The sequence below is a fragment of the Patiria miniata genome, unplaced genomic scaffold (assembly GCF_015706575.1).
Source record: "Patiria miniata isolate m_02_andy unplaced genomic scaffold, ASM1570657v1 HiC_scaffold_25, whole genome shotgun sequence".
Classification (NCBI taxonomy): domain Eukaryota; kingdom Metazoa; phylum Echinodermata; class Asteroidea; order Valvatida; family Asterinidae; genus Patiria; species Patiria miniata.
Window position 1 is genome coordinate 9,435,046 of NW_024037064.1, and position 25,846 is coordinate 9,460,891.

The 25,846-nt window shown below is 41.4% G+C and overlaps 1 protein-coding gene across 1 annotated transcript; it reads right to left on the reverse strand.

Moving 5' to 3' along the window:
• On the reverse strand, positions 1-24,802 carry LOC119733009 (fibroblast growth factor receptor 3-like). The gene is made up of 19 exons (XM_038206590.1): positions 24,748-24,802; positions 20,203-20,343; positions 19,854-19,994; positions 19,135-19,347; positions 15,516-15,527; positions 11,866-12,180; positions 9,667-9,996; positions 8,902-9,207; positions 8,101-8,385; positions 7,333-7,482; positions 6,031-6,126; positions 4,950-5,162; positions 4,001-4,111; positions 3,295-3,479; positions 2,811-2,933; positions 2,418-2,529; positions 2,010-2,106; positions 1,299-1,398; positions 1-186 (listed from the first exon to the last, which is right to left on the reverse strand). Exons 1-19 carry the CDS (start codon positions 24,800-24,802, stop codon positions 106-108), a joined length of 3,066 nt encoding a protein of 1,021 aa, XP_038062518.1. The 3' UTR covers positions 1-105.
• Positions 24,803-25,846: the final 1,044 nt, after the last annotated feature.

The following is a 25,846-nucleotide window of genomic DNA, read 5'->3' on the forward strand; positions in this document are numbered from 1 at the left end:
AATTGTAAAGGCTAAACGAAGTGCACATTTTCTAATGAGGGCTTATTCATTTTATGAAAAAATAGCCACGACTGTGCTCATTCATTCACTCCAATGACTCCTCGCTTAGATCTTTTCAAAGTCTGATCCACCTGTGACCGACATTTTGTAGATGCTCTCCTGGCAGCTTTCCAACAATATGCATTCCTAAAATCCAAAAAGAAAGAGTTAGCAATGTGAGGTTTTAAAACTCCATCCACCGATCCCATGTTCGTCAAGCTCCCAGCAGTGAAAATGTAACACGCCACTTGCAATGGACACAGGAAAGAAGTTAAGGAGAATACACGAGAAAGTGTGGATTCGTAATTTAAGAATTCACGAGGCGCGAAGCGCCGAGTGAATTCGTAAATTAAGAATCCACACTTGCGAGTGTATTCTTCGACTTAAACCATTGCGTCAAAAGAAGTATTGGCATTAACAGTGAGTGGAGATGAAAAGACTTGGGATAAATGTTGCAACCTGACGCCACTTCCGCGATTGTGTACAAAGTCTATGGAGAGTCAAGAATTTTTTTAAAGTATTTCCTAACAAAATTGGAAATATTTTTCAGTCCCAGATTCATGTATATCATCATTTTTGCAATGAATGCCCTTCATTGAGATGATAAATGGAGAAAAACAAGTGGCGTCAGGTTGCAACATTTGTCCCGGCTCCTTCCGTCGACAAATTGATAGTTCAGACGATGATTTCTTTCTGACTCGAAGTAGGTTTTGCAGTGACGGCGGAGAATCTGACAGGGAAGATGCATTGGTAATTTCGGAAGGAAATTTTCACGCATACGGTCCTATTAATGCTCATTATAGAGAACAATTGTCTGACGTGTTCAAAGTGTGGATTCGTAATTCCGAATCCACACTTTACTAAATATTCTTCGTTCCGAATCCACACTTTGTGACCAGCGTAACAGATTCGTAGTTCCGAATCCACACTTTTAATAATAGTGTGACGTCATAGCAATGATTTAAATGTAAATAGCCAATGAAAACCAACGATTTAAAAACCTCACGTTGGCAGCCACACGGACGCAATTCTTAATTTATATTTGAGAGGTAAAATCAAGCCAAGGCCGCCTCATCAGAATGAGTCTTTTTTTTTTTTTTTTTTAAATAGGTCCACTTGCATTACTTTCATTAGGGATTGATATAATTGATATAAAAACAAACAATGTCAACCTGCTAATTCAACCTGTAAATGATCTGTTACTGTCAAGCCAGGGCCCTCTTGAGATAATCACTGCGCTATTTGACAAACCTACTCACGTTAGCTTTGCCCAACAGTCCTCCAAGTTTCTCGGTGATTGTTGCAAATGTCGGTCGTGCTGCCGGGTTCTTAGTCCAGCAAGCACGCATCACCTGGTACCTGAGAAAAAGTGCAAAGTGCAAAGCAGTTGTTTAGAGGCAATACGCACTGGATGCAAACTGGTTGTGAGGGTCGGGTGGCTCAAATTACATTTTGTAGAAACCACATTCCATTCAGTCACTGAATAGTAAACATTAAAGGTGCTCGCTCCAGCAAGAGTTAATTAATGGGTTGGTATTTTGCCCAATATATAAAACAAACTCAATCATGAACACATTCTTACTCAATAGTTTACATTTACCCAAATTGACCAACAACGTGGTAACTTCTTTATTGACAAGTAACACACTGACCAATAGCTAGAGTTCCACTCTTTATGTCCCACAGTGAAAACATACTTTGACCAAAATAGACACGGGAAGGGATAAGGTCAGACATCTTGTTTGATCACGTGCCATTAAATGTGACGGTCGTATCCTTTGATCAGTTCCGCAGTGGGCAAACAATTATTTCAGTCACATCATCAATCACAGATAAGACATAATAAAGTGCCAAAAAATAATTACCGGTAATTTAGCTGGTCTCTTTGACTCTGAAAAAAGTGAGTAGATTGAAACCCCTTTTCATATTAAATTGTCGAACCAATAATTGGACTTCGATTTTAAACTCACAATTGCAATCGACAGTGGTCGGGACGGGGCATCCGGTACCCTGTCTTCACTTTGGAAACCACTTTCTTGGCACTCAGGGTTGGGTAGGGGTGGCCACCTGTGAGAAAAATTGGAGTTGAAAAACGAGCTTTGTAATCCAGTCAATCCCAAGTCAATCCCAAAATGTATCATAAGTCAAATCACAAGTCAAATCACAAGTCATATCACAAAGCATATCACAAGGCAAATCGCAAGTCAAATCACAAGTCAAATCACATATTAGCCTAACGATGGGAGTGTTTGTAGACATACACTATTTCCCGTGTAATATTCGAATTGAAAGGTTCGGAACCAGCGTCAAATGTGTGCACAACGCGCAATGGTCAGTGACCTTTCCAGATTTTTAAACATGGGAATCATTGGTCTTACCGAGAGTAACAATTTCCCACAGCAGAACCCCAAAAGACCACACGTCACTCTCTATTGTGTACACGTCATCAAGAACGGACTCCAACGCCATCCATCGCAGAGGGGAAAATCCCTGAACATCAAAAGTAAATCAAAAATTACCGATACATTTGTGTTACAGACGTCATGATAGAATGCACATTGAAGAACATTAAACGAAAAACACAAACACAAAACTCAATTGCATGACGTGTTATTACTTGGAAAATAAAACCTGATTTGTGTTGAGATATTGTTGTTGATGCTATTGATTATGTGTCTGGTAGTTGCAGTTGGAGAGCCTCTCGATACTTGTTTTTTTATGTCAAAATAGAGTCAAATATTGCTTATTCGCGAATAAGCAAACATCGTTACCGTGCTTTTGCGTTTGTATGTTCTCATTTCGGCGACGTCACTGGCGAATCCAAAATTGGATATCTTGCTCACCATATCCTCCCCAACAAGAACATTACGGGCAGCAAGGTCTTGATGAAGACACTAGTATAAATAAAACGAAAGGGGCAAACCTGTTTAAGATGACCGCGCAGTGCAAAACATTATATCCATTAATCCAGAATACACAATCGGTCGGATTCATCCCATTCAATGGGGTTAAGGAGTAATCCTACACGATAGGACTGCCCGGTTCACAAGTGAAGTTCAGTTATTCAGTCAGTCAGTAAAATAAAAAGTGAAGCCACGTAGGCCCTGCCCCACATAAACTCGTCTGGTGACCCCGTGTTGGCATCGACTAGATTAGCGTGTGTTTCTGACCACAATCTAGTTCCAACTATACTACGGGCCGTCCCAATTTTAATTGGCGCCATTGCAATAGTTGGAGCATAAAAGCTAGACTCACCCCTTGTGAAGCCAAGTAAGCCATGCCTTCGGCCACGCCCCTGGCCAGACTCAGCAAAGTCCGGGGTGAGAGGGATGCGCACACAGCCCCTCGCAGGTTGTCATACACCCGTTCAGATCGGCTATCAGTAAGAATCTCCTTCAGGTTGCCATTCGCCACGTGTTCCACGATGACATAGATCGGGTCTGTGCATACGATTGCCAACGTTTCAACAGTTGAACAAACAACAACACAATTGCTTCACCAATTAGGGCTACGGGGACCATGTTATGAACCAATGTCCAGCCTTCAAAAAAATTTCCAACAAGCCAGTTCCGTCCTTGCGTGCCCGCATGATTATTAATTTTTCACTATATTTCACTGAGGTAAACAATTATTTAAACATAATGCCCGAAAAACAAAGTGCCAACATAATTGAAAACTACCTCTGGACTTCATGGCAAATAAAAGGATAATTGCAGATTGGAATTTTGATTCCCACTCTGCAAGAGACTTATGTTCATTCAGCTGCTGTGTTAATCACCAAAATAAAAAAGTCAAATCAATTAGTTCGCAAGAAGTGGCAAATTACACAGTGGCTTACTGACTGATGATTTCAAAACGTTTTCTTTAATAAAAGGATTTTTTTTTCGGGAAAAGGACATTAATAACAAGTGTAGTTACTAATTTAAGGCTAACAGTTGATTATCACTTTCCGTATTGTTACCTTCGTTGATGCAGTATCCAAGGAGCTTAACGATATTCGCGTGACCACTGAGAGGTTTCATCGAATTCAACTCTCGAATCAGGTTTTCTTTCTCCTTCGGGTCGCTTCCATCTGCATGATATGTAAAATTTTAGCGAGAACATTACTCTGAAGAACAATAATATCCAGAGGACTTCACATTACTTCTAGGGTGATGAAATGTATACCAGCTCTTCGTACCAACAGTACATGGTACTTTGTGACAACTCACGAGAGGTCCATATTGACATACCGTTAGCTCGCACTGCTTCGTGCGCAAACATATGAAGTCTTCACGACCATTTATTAGGAAACTAAATAAACACAAGCCGATGCACACGTGCGTAGCAACACATGCGCCTCTAGCTAGCGGTTGTCACTTTTTGGGTAATAATAAGGGAATAAAAGTGTGTTCGGGAGGTATTATTACACTCTGTTTAAGATTGGTGGGAGTCTGGATGGGTGATAATTACCTGAGGCGAAGCCGAGGATAATTATCACCCATCCAGACTCCCACCGGTCTTAAACGGAGTGTTGTCAGATATTTATGAATGTTTATTTTTAAAGCGCACACATCAACCTGTATTCTGTGCTTCATCATAATATCGATGCTGATTGGGCCCATGAAACATTCCAAATACCATCTGAGCTCCCTGGGGAGTATACAGCTCGATGCTGCAAGTTCGGCGCAAGGCAGCTAAATTCAATCACATCTCTGCCCCCACATGAGCCCGAGTTTGCTCCTGGGTGAGAAAAAGCAATAAGTGACAAAGTTCCTTGCCCAAGGGCACACGCACCATAACTCCAGGCTGGATTCGAACCCAAACCTGCAGTATTACCCGCAGACCATGAATTCAATACTCTAGACAACAAGGCCACGGCACTCCATTCAGTATTCCCGTATTCCTAACAGTATTAACGGGACTCTTACCTTTTACAGTTTTGACAACCACGTGGGTGACAAGGCCTCGCTGCTCGATGCCCACGGCTCTTGCAAGTAGCACTTTCCCGAAGGTGCCCTGGGTGAGTTCTTGTAGGAAGGTCAGCTGGTCTCGCGAGATTGCTGCGCGGCAGTCCGGGATGTCAGCATAGGTTGACTCAACCGGATCACTTTCGACTGCGCGAATGGTTTGCATAGGGATCCCTGCAATTTAACATTTCATATGAGTGACGTTATCCAAAAGCACTCCTAATTGATGTACATGTATAACAAACAAATAAACCCGACTGTGGCTGAAATTCCTCTGAAGTTTAATACTAAAAATCTTAAAATTAAGGCTTCGATAATAACAAAATCACTCTTGTTTGCTTGACAACAACTGATGACTGTCTTTCATAATAGATACCAAGTAGAATTTTTGAAAAGCACACTTGACAAAAATCGACATTTTAAAATTGGTGATTTGAGTCCCCAGCGCAGTTGGCAAATGGAGGCGAGTTCATATTTAAGCATTTCTGTCCCTAGTGGATTGATAGTATGATCCAATTGTTTTGGTAGATAACAACCAAGACACATAGCATTCTTACCATGCATAATAAGAACATTTGTGCATTCAGGTTGGCTTGAATTTGTAAAAAAATAAAGGAGAGTGGAGCATTTTTTTTGGGACACCCTGTAAAAAGAACGTGATCAAGCAAAAACTTTGTGTTCGATTTTTAGATCCTCGTTGTTTACAGGGTCGCGAAAATACCACCTAAAAAAAACAGGGACAGAACCTGACTTTACAGTTATAATATGCGAGGACATCGCGAGTAATTTATGGAGTTTGGTATGGTCCATGTATATTCATTTTGGGCAGCACTGTACCAATGTTCCTGCACTGGACACTTTTTTTTCAATTCATGTATGCGCTTTAATCAAGGCAATCTGGTCTTAGAGGAAGATGCTTTACCAGATAAGATTACCTCACCAAATTATAATCGGCATGCAGATATTCTCAAAATAATTCAGGTCTTATGACCCCAGTTGACATTATTTGTTTATTTTTCGTTGTATTTCTCTTATTACCTACCCATATTTTCGTAGCATTCCGTATCTGCAATGACCCGGACTGGACCTCCGGTCCTAGCTCCACTGCAGGCAAGAAAACACGATGGGGGCTGGTATTTTTAAGGATGGTGGTATGGTCAAGTCTCGCCCTAAAGAGTATTGACTTAGCCCTTGAAGACGGTTACTGGCCCTTTAAACCATGTTTTGTCAAGCAGCTTAGTACATCAGGTATAAGCTTGAAAATGAAGCCATTATTCAAAACGTAGAGGGCCATTTGGATAACAATAAATTTGAAGTCATTGTAGACTCTGTAAATTACTTTTATTCAAGTACTAACTCTCAGTAATATCTTAGGTTGTTTTAAACAAATAAACTGTTTGTTTACAATCTTTGAATTTTAGAATAAAGGTGACATTGCTCACTTGCTTCAGAAAACGTGATATTTGTACCGTTTGCATCAAGTACAAATGGCTTTGTTACAATCAGGCGAAATCCATTGTGGTTCTTTTCTTTCAAAATGTAGGCTTTAATAACACATTCAACAAGGCTTTAATTAAAGGTATTCTGTGTTTCTGACTAATTGTGTTCTTACCTTTGTGGAACATTTTGTTGTTCTGTTGAGGAAGTAGAAAATTCCATGTTGAATACGTTTAACGATGACACAGTATAATACGATAGGCGGATCCTTCGTTTTGTACGCAACAATCTTACCTAATTTTAATAATCATTATATTTTTTACAAATACTTGAAACTCTACTTTGCCACATAATTTTGATTGCAGGATTATCAAAGCTGATGACAATTTCTTAGGATAATAAAAATATGAGACACGTATGTTGAATTTGGTTTGATACATTTTCAGAAACAAAATTGTAAAGGTCTGCGAAAGTCGGGTAATCTCTCATCATGGCCCAATTTCGTAGAGCTGCTTAAGCCAAAAATTTGCTTAAGCACAAAAAGTTTGCTTAATATAATCAGGTTACCCACCGAAACTCCATGGGATTGTTATGCTAAGTAAACAACAGTTAAATACCAGTCACAAGCAATGTACATCGCATGGAGTTCTGGCCGGTAACATGATTATATTAAACAAGGTTTTTTTTGTGCTTAAGCAAATTTTATGCTTAAGCAGCTCTATGAAATTGGGCCCATAAAAGAAACCTTTGGGGGGGGGGGTGCAGAAAAAGTCTCCATTGTAGTGCTCAAGAAAATTACTCCATGTGTATTACATGATACCAACTACTCAGTGTTTTGGGCGCACATGGCATTGAACACATATGAATGCTATTGTTTCGAATAAAATGAGCATAGTTGAGGTCTTACCCTTCTTTTGGCTTGGCCTCTTTCGTTTACGGTAGAAGCAGCCGACCGCCTGTATCGTGATACTGATGAGCAACAGTATTCCCAGCACACTGACGACAGTAAGAAAAGGCCAGCTTGTCAGTATATCGACGACTGATGGAGTAACAGGTGCTATAACAAAATCAAAATATCAGGAGTATCGTTTAAATGTCATTTATATACTTTCAGTGTATCTTTGACACATCTTGTTTTTGGCTGTATAAAGAGGGTCTGATCTTTCGGGCAAACATTCAGCTAAAACGGTGACATCTATGTGAGTTTGGTTAACATTTAATGTATTTTAGAGTGATCCTCAAAATCCAGTTCTGTATTTCTTTGTTGTCATTGACTCAAAGAATTTAGAAATATTTTGGTTGTTTCCCATTACGTGGAATCAACAAAAAGAGCCATTGATTTGAAGGCTTACTACTCTCTTTTTTTTGCGATTTGTTGGATTCTCCAAACCCACATTGAGGAACATATCGTAGTATAAACTAGATCATGAACTTTCCCCCTAAGACCCTGAAGTAGGCAGCCGAAGCAGTCATTTTTTTGGAAGTATAACCCAACAATACTCCGCCTCAATATGTCAGGGTAGTAACTGTAAATATTGGATGTCGATCATCTTCACAGCTAGATATTGTACACGCCCCACATATATATTAGGCACTAAAACGAACGAGCCTGTCACAAGACTAGAAATTGCTTCGTACCCAGACATTTTGATAGCTACAAATTGCAAGATCTTACAACGCACGATGACAACGATCGGGCTGGAATACACCACCGGTGGTACACCGTTGTCTCCGCGGCACCTGTACGTCCCAGCCTGCTCCCTGTTGATCTTGCTTAGCAACAGTGTGCTTGTTCCATTGCTGTAGACGGAAGGTAGGGAGCCAGGGGACTCAACCTTTTCCCACGTGATGAAGTCAGCCGGCTTGGGATTGGCGTCCGCACTACATGATAAAATGATGTCATCTCCCTCCTCAACATGATTAGATGGAGTTACAGATGGCTCGGAAAATTCTGGCCAGTCTAGAGCAAAAGAAGACATCAAAAATGTCACTAGTTCCAGTTAGTTCCCTCTGTGGATTTATCATGATTTAATGCTTCCCAACTTTGCCATATGTTGATTCCCATGTGACATTACATATCATGACAGCAATACCCATGCAGTACGTCGAGGGGCAGGTGTAATCGTTCACTCGTTTAAGGTCTCTACCCCCTACGGAAAAAAAAAGGGATAATGTTTCGTTTTCTTGCTAACTATGCCAAAAATCATTGCGTTGCTCCTGAAAAGAACATCAGTGTCCCGCAGTACTCCTCTGCAAATTGGTTCCTTGTCAGGCAACAAACTAAATGGTGAATAGTCAAGGAGCTAGGAGACCCAGGGCTTACATTTTACGTGACAGTGCAAAGCTGAACAGTATTTTTTTTTTTGGGGGGGGGATATTCGTGTGATACCTATTAGGCCTTGAATGTTTTGATGTAATTGACATTGATCCGTTCGAGATTGTAATTTGTTTTTCGACTTTAATTAATTAATCTTACATTGGACGTCGATTGGACCCAACGATCCTGTCATGTCTTGAGTCCAGGATCCTCTTCTGGCAGAGCATGTGATCATCTTCCGATTATCTTCTCTGGTTGGCGTGAAGTTTAACGTGCTGCTGAACCTGTAACGGTTGCCCAATGTTGACACGGCGGTGGTATGAGTACCAGCAAGAGGTAGGCCGCCATTAGTCCAAACCAGCTGCCAGTCTGCAGGATATCCGTGGCTGGCTCGGCAAGTTAGTTGGACGGTCTCATTTGCAGTCATCGTTGAGTTGCCTGTTACAGCTGGAGTGTCCGGAGGACCTAAAAATCATGACAAAGGGATACAAAACATACTACCAGAGGAACCATCATTCGAGAAGAGGCAGATTCCTTACCTAGTCTTTCCCTTCTTGCATCCCAAATGAACCAAGGGATGGACACAATATACCAAATAATTTCCCAACCATTGGGGCAAAAATTTAGGGGCACATATACATACTACGGCCGACGTAGTCCATGTAGGGAAACAGGCATACTACCTAACTGATCAATAGTCCTTGGGCAAGCCATGTTACTCTTAGCTTCCCTCGGCGATCGTGAAAACAATTTGCTGACCATTGCCAGGATTAAGTTAGTTTTGAAACTTTGTATGGTGTTGTAAACCAGTGAATGTTTACTGTGACACCATGCGGAAAATGTCTTCGAGAAAGAATCACACTTCTCAAAGAGCTTTTCCACGTGGTGTCACCTCAAACGTTAAATATAACACAGAACTCTTACCTCTAACATCCAGTGTGACAATCGCAAATGGTAAAGGGCGCTGAGACTCCGCCGTTCTCGCGACACACTTCACCCTCTGCCCGTGATTGGCTCTGCTAGGGACGACCGTCCAGCTGCTCGTGGTGTCTACCAAACCTTCGCTTTCTCCAGAAGGAGGGTCAACAGTTCTTTGCAGAGCGTCATTCAGGAACCATTTTATAGTAGCAGCTGGTCTTGTCTGTCGAACCGTGCACAACAAAGAGTGGCGCGCCCCCTCCATGACGCTTGCTCTTCGACTAGTCACGTTCCCACCGGAGTCATAAAGGGATAAACTGGATTCCTTTGGAGGAACTGATAAGAGGATATAAAAAAAGGAAACGGAAATCCATCCCCAAACAAATACTGTGTTCTGAAAACAAAACAAGGCAAGCCTTGGTGCAAGGGGACAAACATGTCTACACCACCGAATCACGATAGCTATTCATTAGAAGCCGGGAGGGATGTGGTCGAGCCTATCTCAAGTCTCTGCAAGTCCATTACCAGTCCTCCGGCTCCCAGCTCAACTCACAAGCTATTTCAATGAGCTGTGACAAAGGCATGCATTTGGTATTGTCCATCCACTATTTCTTGTGACGAGACTTGTGAATGACTTGTGGTTTACTTGTGACTTGACATATGATGTACTTGTGATGGACTCGACTACATCTTTTGAAGCCAGCTTAAGTTCAGCCCAGAGGTAATCCTTTAAGAATAAGACTGCCAGGCACACAAAAAACAGTCAGTGGGTCGGTCGGAAAGTCGGACGGTCAGATAGGTATACAGAGGATCTCTAGGAACAGCAAATGATAAAAAGGAAGATTCTTACATCGGACGTCGATGGGACCCAGCGATCCTGTCAGCTCTTGAGATCCTCTTCTTGCAGAGCATGTGATCATGTTTCCATTATATTCTATGGTTGGTATGACGTTTAGCGTGCTGCTGAACCTGTAACGGCTGCCCGATGTTGACCTAGGGGTGGTATGAGTCCCGGCAATAGGTAGGCCCCCATTTGTCCAAACCAGCTCCCAGTCGTTAGGATATCCGTTTCTGGCTTTGCATGTTAGTTGAACAGCCTCATTTGCAGTCATCAATGGGTTGCCTGTTATAACTGGAGTGTCCGGAGGACCTACAAATCATGACAAAGGGATAAAACACAGACCACCAGAGGTACAATCATCCTAGAAGAATTAGAGTCGTTTCCTCGACGTTTCGGTTTCTATTCTGCAGGCCCATGTTTTAAACCCCCAAAATAACATCTTGTGGGTCTAAAATCAGGGTCTAAATTGTATCAAAGCGTACTAAGACATTTTACTCTTAGCTTCCCCCAGCGATTGTGATAAAATGACGACTACTGGCAGGATGCCTATTCTTTTCCACTTCACTTAACTCGAACGTACACAGAAGTAACCCCTAGCTACCTGTAACATCCACTGTGACCATTCCAAACGGTAGAGGGAACTGCGACTCCTCTGTACTAGCCACACACCTCACCCTTTGCCCGTGATTGGCTCTGCTAGGGACGAACGCCCAGCTGCTCGTAGTGTCCACCAAGCCATCGCTTTCTCCGGAGGGAGGGTCGACAGTTGTTTGCAAAGCGTCATTCAGGAACCATTGTATGGTAGCAGCTGGCCTTGTCTGATGCACAGAGCACAAGAAAGAGTGGCGCGCCCCCTCCACCACGCTTGTCCTCCCACCTTTGACGCTCCCACCAGAATCATACAGAGATAAAGTGGAATCCTTTGGTGGAGCTGGCAAGGGGAAAACGGAATAGCTCGTGTCAAAAAGCTCCTGGAATGTGTACTGAAATTGTATGAACTCTGGGCAGTCCAAATAGTTTTCATGGGGGGGGGGGGGTAGTTGATGGAAGAGTGTTGCCAACTCGTAAGAGCCAGAGAAAGATACATCGCGCGCATTGGTTTGCGTAGGTGCACACGACTAATTCAAAATGGTTGTTTAAAAACTAATAGCGTTTGCGCTTCAGAGAAATTAAATGCACCTAACCGTTGTTACCGTGAAACGGTATTTAACGTGCAAAATTATGATCTTTGTTAACAGTCATATGTTGGATGCTGCTGAAAGCGAACGTAAGGATCCTAAAAAGCCAACGTAAGGATACTAAAAATCCCCTCCTAACATAGCCTCACGCAAAAAAAGTATGTCCATGGATACAAATTATATTACCTTTAACGTGAATCGTAACGCTGATGCTTCGAGCAAAATGATATTCCGTGAAGGCCCAGCACTGCACTAAGTCGCCGTGCTTGATGCTCGTCCCAGGTAGCGAAAGTACGCTGGTGCTTGTGATAACTCCTTGCTCTTCTTGTGTGCTGCTGCTGTCAGGTGCTGTCTCCTGATAATTAACTTTCCAACTGAAAACTGTCTCGTGCTTCACATCTCGTGTTACACAGTGGAAAGAATGGTCTGCTCCATCAACAGTATTAGTTGTTCCGCCGGCAGTTGGGAAGGTTCCAGCCGAGTCCCAGAGCAATAATGGTTCTAAAGATATTAGCCAAATTTAAGCAGGCATATGTAAGTAGAAATTAAAAAAGGTAGTAGGTAATATACGTACGTATGTGATAATATATCTTTATGTCTCCATGTCCTCTCTGTGATTCCGTATGTCACTATTAAATGCAAAGATGACATTAAATTCCACGTACCTGCGTACGTGGTGATACACCGTACATACGTATACGTAATATCAGAGAGTTTCGGCAGGTTTCAAATTCGCGCCCGTATCACGTATCCGTATCGGTTTTGCGTATCACGTCATCATTTTAGGTGTTCTTCTCGTACGAAAAAACCTGTAAAGGCCGCCTGTTGGGACGTTCAGTGATTTTCGAAGCAAAACTTTTATGTCTAGTTGCATATCGTATGTGTGTTGTGCGCATAAAAGCACTGGGCTAGCGAGGCGTGAGGTTATACATGAAAGTCCTTTACCAGCCTGTTTTTGTTTTGTTTTTTAAAGTCCTCTCAGAAACAAATTTAAACCATATAAAATAAAGATAAAAATTAGATTGTGTATAACCCCAAAAGAAGAGGTACAGCTCTTTCAGGGTTTCTTTTTGCAATCTTGAGAGAAAACTAGAACAATACAAAGCAAGTCAAATTTGGCTAACACTAACAGGCAATGGTTATGAAGACGATCTTTTTTATTGTAAAAGTTACCATTCTGAGTTCAAACTATTGTTGTCTTTGAAGAAGGCATTTGAGATTCACAAAATCGTTTTTCTTTTCAGAGGCAACATAGCTGCAGACACTGGGGAAAACAGTAGACTCAAAATTTATTGAGTGACCCTTTTACAGGTTATTCCTTAACAATACGCGTACGTAGCTGCGCGATGCCGAAGCTGATACGCAAACGTGTACGGATACCTAACTTTTTCCGAAATGCCGAAACTCACTGTTGTTACGTACATACGTGGAAATATTACGTACGTACACGTGATGATAATGACGTACGTACGTGATAAAATCACGTACGTACGTGATAATATTGCATACGTACGCAATAACAATAATTTATGTACGCACGTAACATTATCAGGCACCTACGTAATAAGTAAAACTACATCGTGAACTACATTTCAATGTAACGTCATATACTTTCGATGTTATCTTGTTATCCTTATTAAATTGATGCCACACGGTGTTTTTCAACTAAGAAAGACTGGTAGAAATGATAAGGCCAATTCGAAATTGAGGATAGAAACAGAAACAGAAAACTTCTCATTCACATTTAATTGATAAATAATAGATAAAAAAGAGTCGATTAATCTACCTAAACATTACATCAAAAGCAACAACCAAATTAAGAGACTTTCACTTCGATTTACAACGAAAAAAAATCTTGATTACCTGTTGCACCCACATCATCGATTGCAATGTCAGACTTGAAGTCACTTCCTCGCACTGCCTGGAATGCTATTTGAAAGCTTGAAATAATGTTTGGGAAACATATCTCTTCAGAAATCCAAGATGTTTGGATTGTTTGCTGTCCAGTTCTTGAGAAGATCATTTTGCTGTCGTTATTGCTTCCGTAACTCGGTATCTGGTACACATTCAGAGTACCTGTAAAAACATGTCCAAATATTGAAATTGTAGATGGTCGCCAAAGGTGGCTTAAAATGACATCAGCTCGTACTTTGTCAAGGAAAACGCAAAACTCAAAAATTCAAAATTACGTCTCAGACGTATTACATAATAACCTGTCTTTTGTTTTTAAATCATTTTGAGTTCATCGTTCTGAAGAAAATCCCAACAAGTTCATCTGGAATGATGATAATAGCCAAAAAAGTAACTATTAATAAGATGGAATTTGCGTCGGTTAGATGTAAACTCAGTATTGGGTTTTGCCCTTCACCGACTTTAAGACTCAGTGTTGTCCCAAGTATAGTGAGAAGACAAGTGACCCGGGTGAGATTCGAACCCACGACCTCCTGCTTACTTTAGTGCAGACGTATAATAAAAAGAAACGGAACTAGGTTAAACCTAACCTTAAATCTAACAAAATTAAGCTGTCGCGGCCCAGCTGCAGAAGTTGCACGACAGCTGCAGGTGCATCCAAGCACAATTTCCAGAGTTGTTCGTTACCGCACCACAGGCACCGTTAGTGATCTTCCAAGAAGTGGGCGACCTGGAGTGACAGACAACCCCACGTCAGGATTACCATAAGGTCCCGCAGCACATGAGGGATCGACAGCGGAATGCCAGACAGACGGCCAAAGAGATACCCTGTACCAATAACAACGGGATCACGACAAGACGGTCAGAAACAGACTTCGGAGTGCCGGGCCCAGATGTCACAGGCCCTACCGAGGTCTTTGCCTCACACAGGAGAGAAGACAACTTCGACTTCAATGGGCCTACCAACCTCACGACAGGACACAATATTGAACCAGGTCTTCTTTACTGATGAATCACGTTTTAGTCTCTCCATTTCCGATGAACATTGCGTGTACAGGACAGACAAACCACTTTCGGATGCTTCAGGACAGACAGGGAGGACCAAGCATCATGGTTGGGAAGAACTGCCATTCAGACTGAGTACAGAATCTTACAGGGCAGGGATACAGGGATAACATTCTGCAGCCACATCTTGCGCCTTTTATGAGGCAACACCCAGAGTTGACCTAACAGCAGCAGCAGGACATTCCATGTTGTAAGGATCGTGCAGGACCTTCACGACCAACAAGTGGATACAATACCGTGGTCTTCAGTCCTGACATGTCTCTGATAGAGCATGTTTGGGATGAATTTGAATAATTAAATCTAATTAAACCATGAAGTGGAACTGGAACAGGTGGGAGCCATGGAACAGTTTGATATTTTTTTTTACTTGAAGACAAGTATGACTGGAGTCACGCATTTAATAGCAAACGTTTCAGGACAAGAGTGCGTGGGCGTTGACAGGATATTTGGCAAGGGGGGCGCCCCCCCCCCCCTCCCCCGGAAAAGCAACACACAAAAAAAGAGAAGAAAAAAAAGGAAGAAAAAAAGAAGACGAGGTGCGAAGTCATATTGTTATTAATTTAATGCACATTTAACATCATTGGCATCCGCAGGGGTCAATTGGGGTGAGCTGGGCAAATACCCCCCCCCCCCACCCTCGAAAACAATGATAAATTGAGAATATGATAAAGAAAGTACAATATTTTTTGGAAATAATGTGCTTTGGCCCGGCCTCTATTAACCCTAAAGGGGCCGGGGGGCGGCGGAATCCGCCCCCCCTCAACATTTTCCGTGAAAGCTTCTAAAAAAAACCCCAAAAACCCAAAAACATAAAAATCGGACCACAGGTTGCCGCATAGCGAAACATTTTCCGGCGCTACGCGCCGTGAAAACTGAATTTTCGCATATACGTCGTGTACACAGAGCAGAATTGCCATTCGTACATATGAATAATTAATAAGCCATAATTCCAAAACCCTTTGACCTATAGTCATGAAATTTCTTGGGTATGTTTAGGAAGAGTTGCTCTATGCATGTGCCGAGTTTCTCGATGGCCGAGATCTTAGGGGGGGGGGCGGAATCCGCCCCCCCTCCCCCGGCTGAGAGATGGTCAAAATAACCCGGCCCCTTTAGGGTTAAAAAAATCCTGTCGACGCCCATGAAAGAGTGAGATAAGAATTATTAATATCAAATTAATAATATGGTTTAATAATGGTGGTTAAATTCGCTCTCTGACAGTGTATGATTTCAATGAGTCCTTATTTTTTCCAAACAACTCATTAAATGTTTTAACCGCTGAGCTCTTAATGTCGATTCGTATAAGGCTTTTGATATGACTGAACAACTTAGGCCTACTCCAAATCCTATATGCGGGGTCCAGTGGCGGGAGTCCACAGGGCTCATGCGGCGGACAGCAGTCCAGGGATGTCAGAATGACGGCGCCTCTGTAAACCTTAAACCGGGGGGGGGGGGGGACAACGACTGACAGGTACTCGGTCAGAAGCACTCTTGCGTTGCGAGAAGCCGTTGATAACGGCTACTTTCAATGCAGATACAGTGAGAGAAGAGGCAAGAGCTATGGAAATTTTGTTTTGTTTTTTTTGGCCCGGCTGTGGCCGACTTGATGATGTTGATGATGATGATGATTGTAGAAGTCAATCACTGTAGGCTGTATATAATTGTATTATGGGGCTATTAGCTATATAGCTGTGCACAGATGAGACATGCCTCCATTCAAGTCCACTTGTTTTGCAATTTTTTATTACACTGTATTTTTAAAGAGTATATATATATGAGTATATACGAGTAATTTTCCATGAGTACGAGGACGAGTACTTTGCCATGAGTACGAATACGAGTACGAGTACTATGCCATGAGTGCGAGTACGAGACTACTTTGCCATAAGTACGAATATGAGGACGAGTATGAGTACAGAAAAAAAGTACTCGAGTACGATTATGAGTACGAGTACGAGGACTACAACGCCAGTACCCAAATATCCACATTCATTGGGAAATGGATTCAAAAATCTGTCACTCGCCCACACACACTAGAGCTATACATGTATGATATAATAAGCACATGTTGTGTTGAATAAATAGCTGTGGCAAATTACATGCAAACAAAAATGACTGTGTTGTATGTATTATATCAATCTGAGAATTAAACCTGTATTATATAATAAGCACAAAGTCAAGCATACCCATTGTGTCTCCATACATGTTGTACCAGAAGCTGAAGCAGAACTGTAAACCAGTGGTGTGAACGACGGGACTGACGAGGAGAGCTGTGTCATCTTCATCACCTCCGGTTGCCTCATAGTAGCAGTAAAAACCAGTTGAGTCTGTGAAAACGCATGGTAAGTCTCGATTTGTTCAAAGACGATGAACTAAACGTTTAATTATTATTAAACGGTAATCCTTAATTATGGTAATGCAAACAAATTTCCACCCTCTTGTGAGTATCACATTTTGAGCGCAGAAACACATTGAAGGGTTGTTCTATACCTCGGCATTTATTAAGGGACTAAATGTGTGTTCGGGAGGTATTATAGCACTCTGTTTAAGACCGGTGGGAGTCTGGATGGGTGATAATCACCCGAGGTACAGCCGAGGATATATCACCCATCCAGACTCCCACCGGTCTTAAACAGAGTGTTTAATACCGACCGAACACATATTCATTCCTTCGGTCAAAACAAACCCAATCTTTTCTGTCCAAAATAAAAAAAGGCACAAACTAGACGTTGCCAACCATTTAGTTCACCAATTTTACTTCACATTTTACGAAACACCCCTCTGACTATAATATCGAATGCCCATACTCGTTGCCTTATAATGACATCGGCGTGCGCGTCGCGCGTACTGCCCGATGTTACGCAAAACGCAGCTGGGCTGGTGTCGTGAATTTCGGACTATGAAATACTGATTCACTGGTTGTATTGCGCATGCATGCGTTAGGAATGTGAACGTTCAACCAATGAAACGTTAAAAGGCACCGGATTTCATGGGAGTTCAAATTTCATGTTACAGTGGAAAAGTGTTTAAGACCAGCTAGCCATGTCTCTATCATCCGTTTAAGACCGGCCACGTGACGGGCTCTCGACCAATAGGAATGCGTATACTGTCTAAGGTATTTATGAATAATATATAATGTGCATACCGCATGATTTTAGTAGCTTAATAGAATGAAAGAAACAATTAAACAAACCAAACATACCGCCTCTTGTTTTGTCAATTGAGGGTCCAGTATTGGACGATGGTGTCCCTCCTGAATGAAGCGTCCAAGATGAATCGCCATCGGTTGATTGCGTCCATCCGCACATACCGTCTTCAAAGGTGCAGTTGAAAGACAGGGTAGCTACCACAAATTATACAAAACACACGATTTATTGTTAAGTTGATGTTTAAAATCATCAAAGTGACTACTGACCAGGACATTTCTGCCAACTTCCACGGAAATCAGCCTTTGCACAGTAACAAACTGATTTGAAAACTTTCTAAATGACAGACGTTATTATACTTGAAGTAATTTCAGGGACAATTTGAAATTTGGCATGAAAAAATATGCCATGAGAAAGTGGGCTGAAAAGTTAATTATTTCTCGTATACATGCATCACAACCTCAAATGCGGTATCAAATTCAAGCGAACAACAGGAACATTAATTAGGAATGTATCTAGCCGCGCACAATTCCATTGTTGCGAATGTTCTAATATAGTCTTCGTGTGAGATGCACTTTATTTGCTTTCTGTTGAGACTGTAGAGAGTCTTTTTTATAGAATATGAACGGAGCCTCCAAACGCGTAGGATCAAACATTTACATGATTACGAATAGAAAGGTTTTCACAAGCTACATCATTAAAGATGTCAAACACGTTCGATAAAACTTTGTTAGGCCAAAATAAAACAGTCTGCAGTTTCTGGTATGGAGCTCGCCCCAAAAGTGGTGCGGCGACGCGTTTTTTCAGTTTCCTCAACTTTTTTTTCTTCAAATATCGGCTTATGTTGCAGTTGACGCTTCGATCCCCTTAAAACACTCAAAAATATCCTTCAGGGTGGAGCTTCATGTGACCTCAGAAAGGCCATAAGGCTTGAAAATCCTGCACCCACTTCTGGACTCCACGAACACGACCATTCTTTGGCAATTTTGGATAACCAAGACAACAATTTAGTGCAAATTATATGGAGCCCAGAGTGGCTATGCACATAAAGTTTATACTCGATCGTAACCCCATCTAAAAACACCGTTAAAATTGTACAGCAGTAGAATCCCAATCAAACCAGTGAGTTTGGTGGTTTTAAGACATCTTAGCATTCATTGAAAAAAAATGCCGATGCGCATGGCTAGCTACGGCGACGCGAGCGCAGACCAGAAACCGGGGACCTTTTTTTGGCCTTATCTAACATACTTTCACGCTGCATATTATCTGAAATCGAAGAGCCAAGTTGGAATACTTGCACTTCGATTTTCAACTAAACAGAAGCGTTATTGATTACCTGTCGCACTCAAATCATCGATTGCAATGTCAGACCTGAATTCACTTCCACGCACTGCCTGGAAGGCTATGTGAAAGCTTGAAATAATATTTGGTAAACAGATCTCTTCAGAAAGCCACGTTGATCCGTTCGTTTGTTGTCCAGTTCTGGTGAGGATAATGTCGCCCTCGTTGATGCTTCCGTGACTCGGAATCCGGAACACATTCAGAGTACCTGTGAAGATACGTACAACTATGTTAATTGCAGTTGGCTGCAAAAGTTGGCTTAAAATGACATCGACTCTATAGCTTTGTTAGAAAAACACGTTACTAAATGTAAACAAAAGAATCTGAGGAAAAAAATCAGAAAAATCTCAACCTTATACATTGGTTTTTAAATGAATCTGCGTTCATCATTCCTGAAACAAGTCCCAAAGTTCATTTGCAGTGATATTTATTGTTTCTAAAATCTTTGCAAGAGAAACCTGTAACAGAAAAAAAGTTGCAAAGACCTGCACTTTTGATAGTTTTTAAATACACGGTGAAACGAATCCATTTTAACAGTTTAACAAGGCAAAAAAGCGTCCTTAACAATCTCGCATTGTCGGAATACATGATCCTATACTTTGGGCAAGTTTTTGAAAATGTATTTAAAAAAAAATCGATCATTAGTTCCTTTTTTCTAACAAACTACATTACACACGTATACATGTATTATATAATAACCAGAGTCAAGCATACCCATTGTATCTCCATACATGTTGTACCAGAAGTTGAAGCAGAAGTGTAAACCAGTGGTGTGAACGACGGGACTGACGAGGAGAGCTGTGTCATTCTCATCCCCACCTGATGCTTCATAGTAACAGTAATTACCAGTCGAGTCTGTGAAAATGCATAGGACATTGAAGTGAAATAATAAATGTGTCAATAATAATAACAATATAAAGTAAATATATGTGTAATATTTTTAATTAAATTATATTTAAGTCAAGAAATATGCAAATGAATTTTTTCACGTTTTTTAAAATAAATATAGCGTACATGCCGCACATGGCATATTGAAAGGAAAAAAAGAATTAACAAAACTTACTGCCTTTTGTTTTGTCAATCAAAGGTCCTGTATTGGACGATGCTGTCCCTCCTGAATCAAGCCTCCAATATGAATCGTCATCAGTTGATTGCGTCCATCCGCACATACCGTCTTCAAAGGTGCAGTTGAATGACGGGTTTGCTACAGCAAATCATACACAATACACAAAATCCTTTTTAATTGTATTTTATCATTTTCTGACATGTTTTATCTTGTACTAATGTGTTGCAAACTTTAATTTGAGTTTCCGTGACGTTATGTACAGAAATATAATCCTCCAGAGATTGTACGTTTTGACTTTTTTTCAGTTTTACTATGGACGCATTATGACATAAACCCTAATGATGCAAAGGCACTGAAAATATTTGTCCAGTGTGAGGGAACTTTTAAAGGCAAGGGTACTTAATTTTATTCTATGCATGTCCAGCTTGTGTTAACGAATGCCAACTTGACCAGCAGAAGTTTACTTTGTCTTTCTTTTTTTCTCTGTAATTGAGTCACGTTATTTTAAGGGAGATCCGTCCCAAATCTTTTGATTTTTATTGTAGAATAACAGAACAATGTTGACAGAAGAGTTTTTGAAGGAGGGGGGGGGGGGGGGGGGGTCATCAGCAAAAATGTTTAAATTGTAGACAGGTTTTTTTTTTCTCCGGACACTTGGCTCCGAAGATCAATAGGCGGGGGTGGGCCAAGTGCTGGGGGGGGGGGGGGGGCTCACACCATACTTTCAATGGGGACGATTATTAACTCTATATTACGGAATAGTATACAAATACCCCCAAAACCAAGCTGTCTCTTTACGTATTTTGTGAACACGCGGACACTATTACCAGTAAAATAGGCGAGTTTTTTTTTTTGGGGGGGGGGGTCAGAGCAGGGGGTGTTTCCGCATTATTTTTAAAAGAATTTCTACGAAAAAAAACCTTTATAAGAGCTATCACGGGCAGTGAGTTTGATTACTTCCCCCGCGTTTACTCGTGCGACAGCGTTCAATTTACAAGTAACCGACTCGCCGAGCAGGTTAAGAATAATAAATAATAATAATAACTGTATTTATATAGCGCTTTTTGCCAGAGGATACAAAGCGCTGGGGGAGAATGCAACACAGGTAAATGAAGTAAATGTATATGAACATTATGAGACCCATTATGTTGCACCTTATAAGGGTTTACAAGGTACTGCGGCGCATAATTGCTGCCACTGCCAGAAACACCGGGGCAAACCCCTTCTCTTAGCGACAAGTGTTACTGGGTTCTTTAACGTGCATTACACAACACACGGGACCTACGGCTTAACGTCCCATCCGAAGGACGAAGCAATAATGGTAAAGTGCTTTGCTCAGAGCACAAGCACCATGTTCCCACGGTCAGGATTCGAACCCATGTACCACGGCACACGAGTCGAACACCGTAACCATTGGACCAAGCGCCCCAGGTTACTTGGGGTAAGTATCCCATTAGGCCATGCAACGACATATTGGTGTAAATTTAATAGGTGGGGGGGGGGGGACAAAATATCCCTGACCCCCTTAAACTGATAAATGGAGAATACATTGAGAAAAACAGAATTTATTTTGGAAACAAATCCTGGTGACGCCCATGTTTCCAGCTCTTGCGCGAAAATTTACCCGAAACCGTTTGCTTATTTAGCTCCACTGTACATGTGTGTCATTACGCGAGAAGCCAGGCGCTAGTAAGCTGGGGGAAGTATTCGAAGGGACTCACTTGTGGCGCTTAGTGGATTGTTCCATAATGAACAGAGGGTTGTTGGCCCAGTGGTAGGGGTTCCTGAATGCATTGCCTTAATGACATTTGATGCTTGAATATTTAGTCAGTCGTACGGTCATTGCGCAAGCATTCAATATTTTGACCCCCCACCCCCTCCAAAAAAAGATGGTTTTGGCCTGCCAGTGGGGATCAGTTGGTTTATCAGTTACAGGTCAATTGTTAAAAGAGATAAGGGGAAATGAAACTGATTTAAGATTTTGTTCAGATGTACCACTTTGGAGAACCTTTTGTGAACAGTGTGTGCACAAACATCAACCTTTAGGCCAAAAAAAAGTCTCCGGTTTCTGGTAAGCTTGGAAGCTTGCTTTTTTTTTTTTTACCTGAGTTTTTTGCTTCAAATGTCGGCTGATGACTGCAAATGGTGCCCGACGAAACTTAGTGCAAATATATGGGAGTCCAGAGAGGCCATATAAAGCTTATTCTCGACCATAACCCAATCTAAAAACACGTTAAAATTGTGCAGCAGCAGGATTCCAGTCAAACCAGTGAGTTTGGCGGTTTGAGACATTATCTTTCATTGAAAAAAAAAACACTTTTTCATTTTGCCGACGTGCATGGCTACGGCGACGCGCGCGCATACCAGAAATCGGAGACTTTTTTTTGCCTTAATGACCGTGAGCCTAAATTTCAAGATCAAAAGATTGGTCGTCATCAGTGTGTCCTGAGTGCGTTCGATTACTTCCCCGGCTTATATACTCGCGCCTGGCTCCTCGCGTAATGAAAGACATGCGCATTGGAACTAGATAACGAACGGTTCCGGGTAAAGTTTCGTGTAAGAGCTGGAAACATGGGCGTCGCCGGGATATTTTCTAGTGGGGGCAAACATATTTTCCCCCAAAAATCCTGTTTTTTCATATACTCGATATATAAAACATATTCTCGATTTATCAGTTTTTGAGGGCCCCCCCCCCCCCACCAATAAATTTACACCGATATGACTTCTCGCCTCTTTTTCTCTTCTTTTTTCTCTTTTTTTCTTCCTTTTTTTTTTTTTTTTCTTTTCCAGGAGGTGGATTCTGTTTTTACCCCAGACACCGCATACAGAAACAAACGCAAATGTAACGCAAAGGCAGCACTTGAGCAGCGCTGGTAAAAAGCGAGAAATCGTGTGTTGTTGGCATGTCAATTACAAAAAGAGAGAGCTAAATTAAAGGTCAAAAGTCCATCACAAGTAAAATTGGAGTTTACAAGTATTAATGATTTTTTCCCCACAGTATCGTGCTTAATGGAAGAAATGCTACTGTTCAAACGAGATGTAATTGGCACAGTGGCGTAGCCACCGGGGGCGTTGGGGGGGGGGGGGCGACCGCCCCCCCCATGAAACCGTGTCGCCCCCCCCCCCCCAGTCGCCCCCCTCGCCCCCCCCCGCACTGAGATTTTGAGTTTCTAAAAAAATTACCATTGATCTACATGACGCAATGGGCCCTATTATGTACTACAATGTATCTTTTGCTTAGAAATATTGGTTAAAGTGGTCAGAAATTGCCTCAGAAATGCACCACCTTGACCACAGAGCATTTAGAATCCAAATTTTTTCAGGGCCCTCAAGCGGGCCCCGAGCCCCACGCCTATAGCTCAGAATTCTGGTAGCTGATTCAATGACTCCAACCTCGAAAACAATGTTCACAAAAATTTTCTTATGCCTTCAACTGAGAAAACCTCGAAAAATTATGTTTAAATTATTATCTTTTGTGCTAAAATAATTATTGGTTAAAGTGGTAAGAAATTGCCTCAGATCACACCACAGAGCATCAAAAATCCATTTTTTTTCGGGCCCTTCAGCGGGCCCCGAACCCCACGCCAATAGCTCAGAATACAGATAGCTGATTCAATGTCCCAACCTCGAAAACGATGTTCAAATAATTATCTTTTGCCAAGAAAATATTAGTTAAAGCATGGAGGAAAGTCGTAAGAAATTGCTTCAAATCACACCACAGAACATCTAGAATCCAATTTTTTTCGGGGCCCTTAAGCGGGCCCGGAAGCCCACGCCGTAAGGGCTTCGCGCTTCGCGCTTGCATCAGTTATGATCAAGGTATGTCCCCCCCCCCACTTTTGAGAAGCGATTGACGCCCCTACTTGACGCCCCCCCATGAAATGTTCCAGCCCCAAGCGCCCCCCCCCCCCCCCCCCCCCCCCTGAAAAATTCCTGGCTACGCCACTGAATTGGCATGTGATTGATGTGTGATTGACTTGACTACAACTGCTATTATCTTTTAGATCGACGGGCCTATGAAAAGATGTATAAGATCATCGCAGTCAGTCTCGAGGATCCTAACACTCGTATATGTATAATAGTAAGCAAGCTTCGTAAAAGAATACCATTGTCTAACCCTCCCCCTCCCTTTCATGCCCCTTGGTGCCTTTCCGCTGAAAATTAGTTCGTTACGCCAATGAAACGTGCAGAGCTTGGAGTATATAGTTTAACGTAAGACACGATTCCTTAATTAAGTATCAAGTTCCACTGATGAACAAAACTACCAAATATTTGTTTCATCCGAATCTCGTCTTCATGATTCAAAAGCTATTACGTAGTACAGGTATGTTTAAACGCAAAACCGTGATAAATTTGATAACAGTTTTGTGAATGTCACTTTTTAAACATAGGCTTATTCAAGTGTGCGGGAAATTATTGCTTTTTATCAGAAAGTATCGTAAGATGAAAATCTGGTTGGCCTAAGCTGAGGAAACTTTTGTGGATAGTAATCGGCAATGATAACCCAAAAGTCAACACAAAAACAACAAAAAATGGTCCTACCTCGTACATATAAAGCCAGCCACAGCACAATGGTCATGAAGTTAAGAGACGCCATCGTTCAATGGATGATTTTCAATGCAGTGGCCCAGAGACGTCTAATAAGTTACTGCGACACAGACACCCTGTTATTCAAATTTTGCATTCAGCTTCGATAAACATAAACCAGGTTCATGGAAAATAAATATTTCAACTTCCTTGTACGGTATAATTAATTTTTCTTTTTTTTATTTGTGCTCAATAAGGAAAAAAAAAACACACAACAAACAAACAAAACTCCCGCAACTCATGCATCTGACTTTTATTGATAAATTATACAATTTACTTCCCTTTAGAAAAACATGTCAAACATCGAAACAGCAGGAAGTTTTCCTTCGTAAAAAAATTTATTTTTTTTAATCTAGCTTCTGTGTGTGTTCTTTGATACTTTTTTTTTTAAATGGAAAGTGTGATTGATCCATCTGCAGATTGATCAATATGATCAGTATATTCATGGGAATCGCGAGGGTGGCGCCCCCCCCCCTGGAAAAAAAAGAAAAAAGAAAAAGAAACAACAAAAAAAAATCAGGAAAACGAGGTGCGAACCATATTGCTGTGAATTTGATGGGGAGGGTGGGGGAAGGCAAATATTCCCCTGCCCACGCTCGGAAATGATATATTGAGATTATGTTGAAAAAATTAAGAAATTTTGGGGGGGGGGATTTGTTTTACCTCTCCCCGGTCTTTGCGACGCCCATGGGTATATTTGAGGATTGAAGGGCAAATGCTTATGTAAAGGCCTTTAGACCACGTTTAAAACTCAGCACAAGTTACGAATCAATGTTCTGTTATTACAGTGGGCCTATTAATAATAAAGCAATATACGAAGCCTGTTGCACTAATATTTTATAGCCTAATGCGATATTTTCTTTAAAAAAAAGGCGAGTGCGTTCCAATGTTTTTATATTAGTATAAACAGGAAAAGACCTGCAAAAATAATGATGATAAACAAGGAAAGACATACAAAATAACAATTATCTCGTTGCCTTGCGGTTAATTACTATGAGGAAGTAAAAATGTAGAACTAGAAAGGCCGTCCAATTGTTCTAGTTTTGTGGATCTA

Coding starts and splice junctions, on each gene's coding strand:
- LOC119733009 (XM_038206590.1), bottom strand. CDS start 24,802: ATGGCGTCTCTTAACTTCATGACCATTGTGCTGTGGCTGGCTTTATAT. Junction 7,483..8,100: donor GATCGTTGTCATCGTGCGTT/GTAAGATCTTGC, acceptor ATTTTGTTATAG/CACCTGTTACTCCATCAGTC. Junction 5,163..6,030: donor GGAATGCTACGAAAATATGG/GTAGGTAATAAG, acceptor GTTAAATTGCAG/GGATCCCTATGCAAACCATT.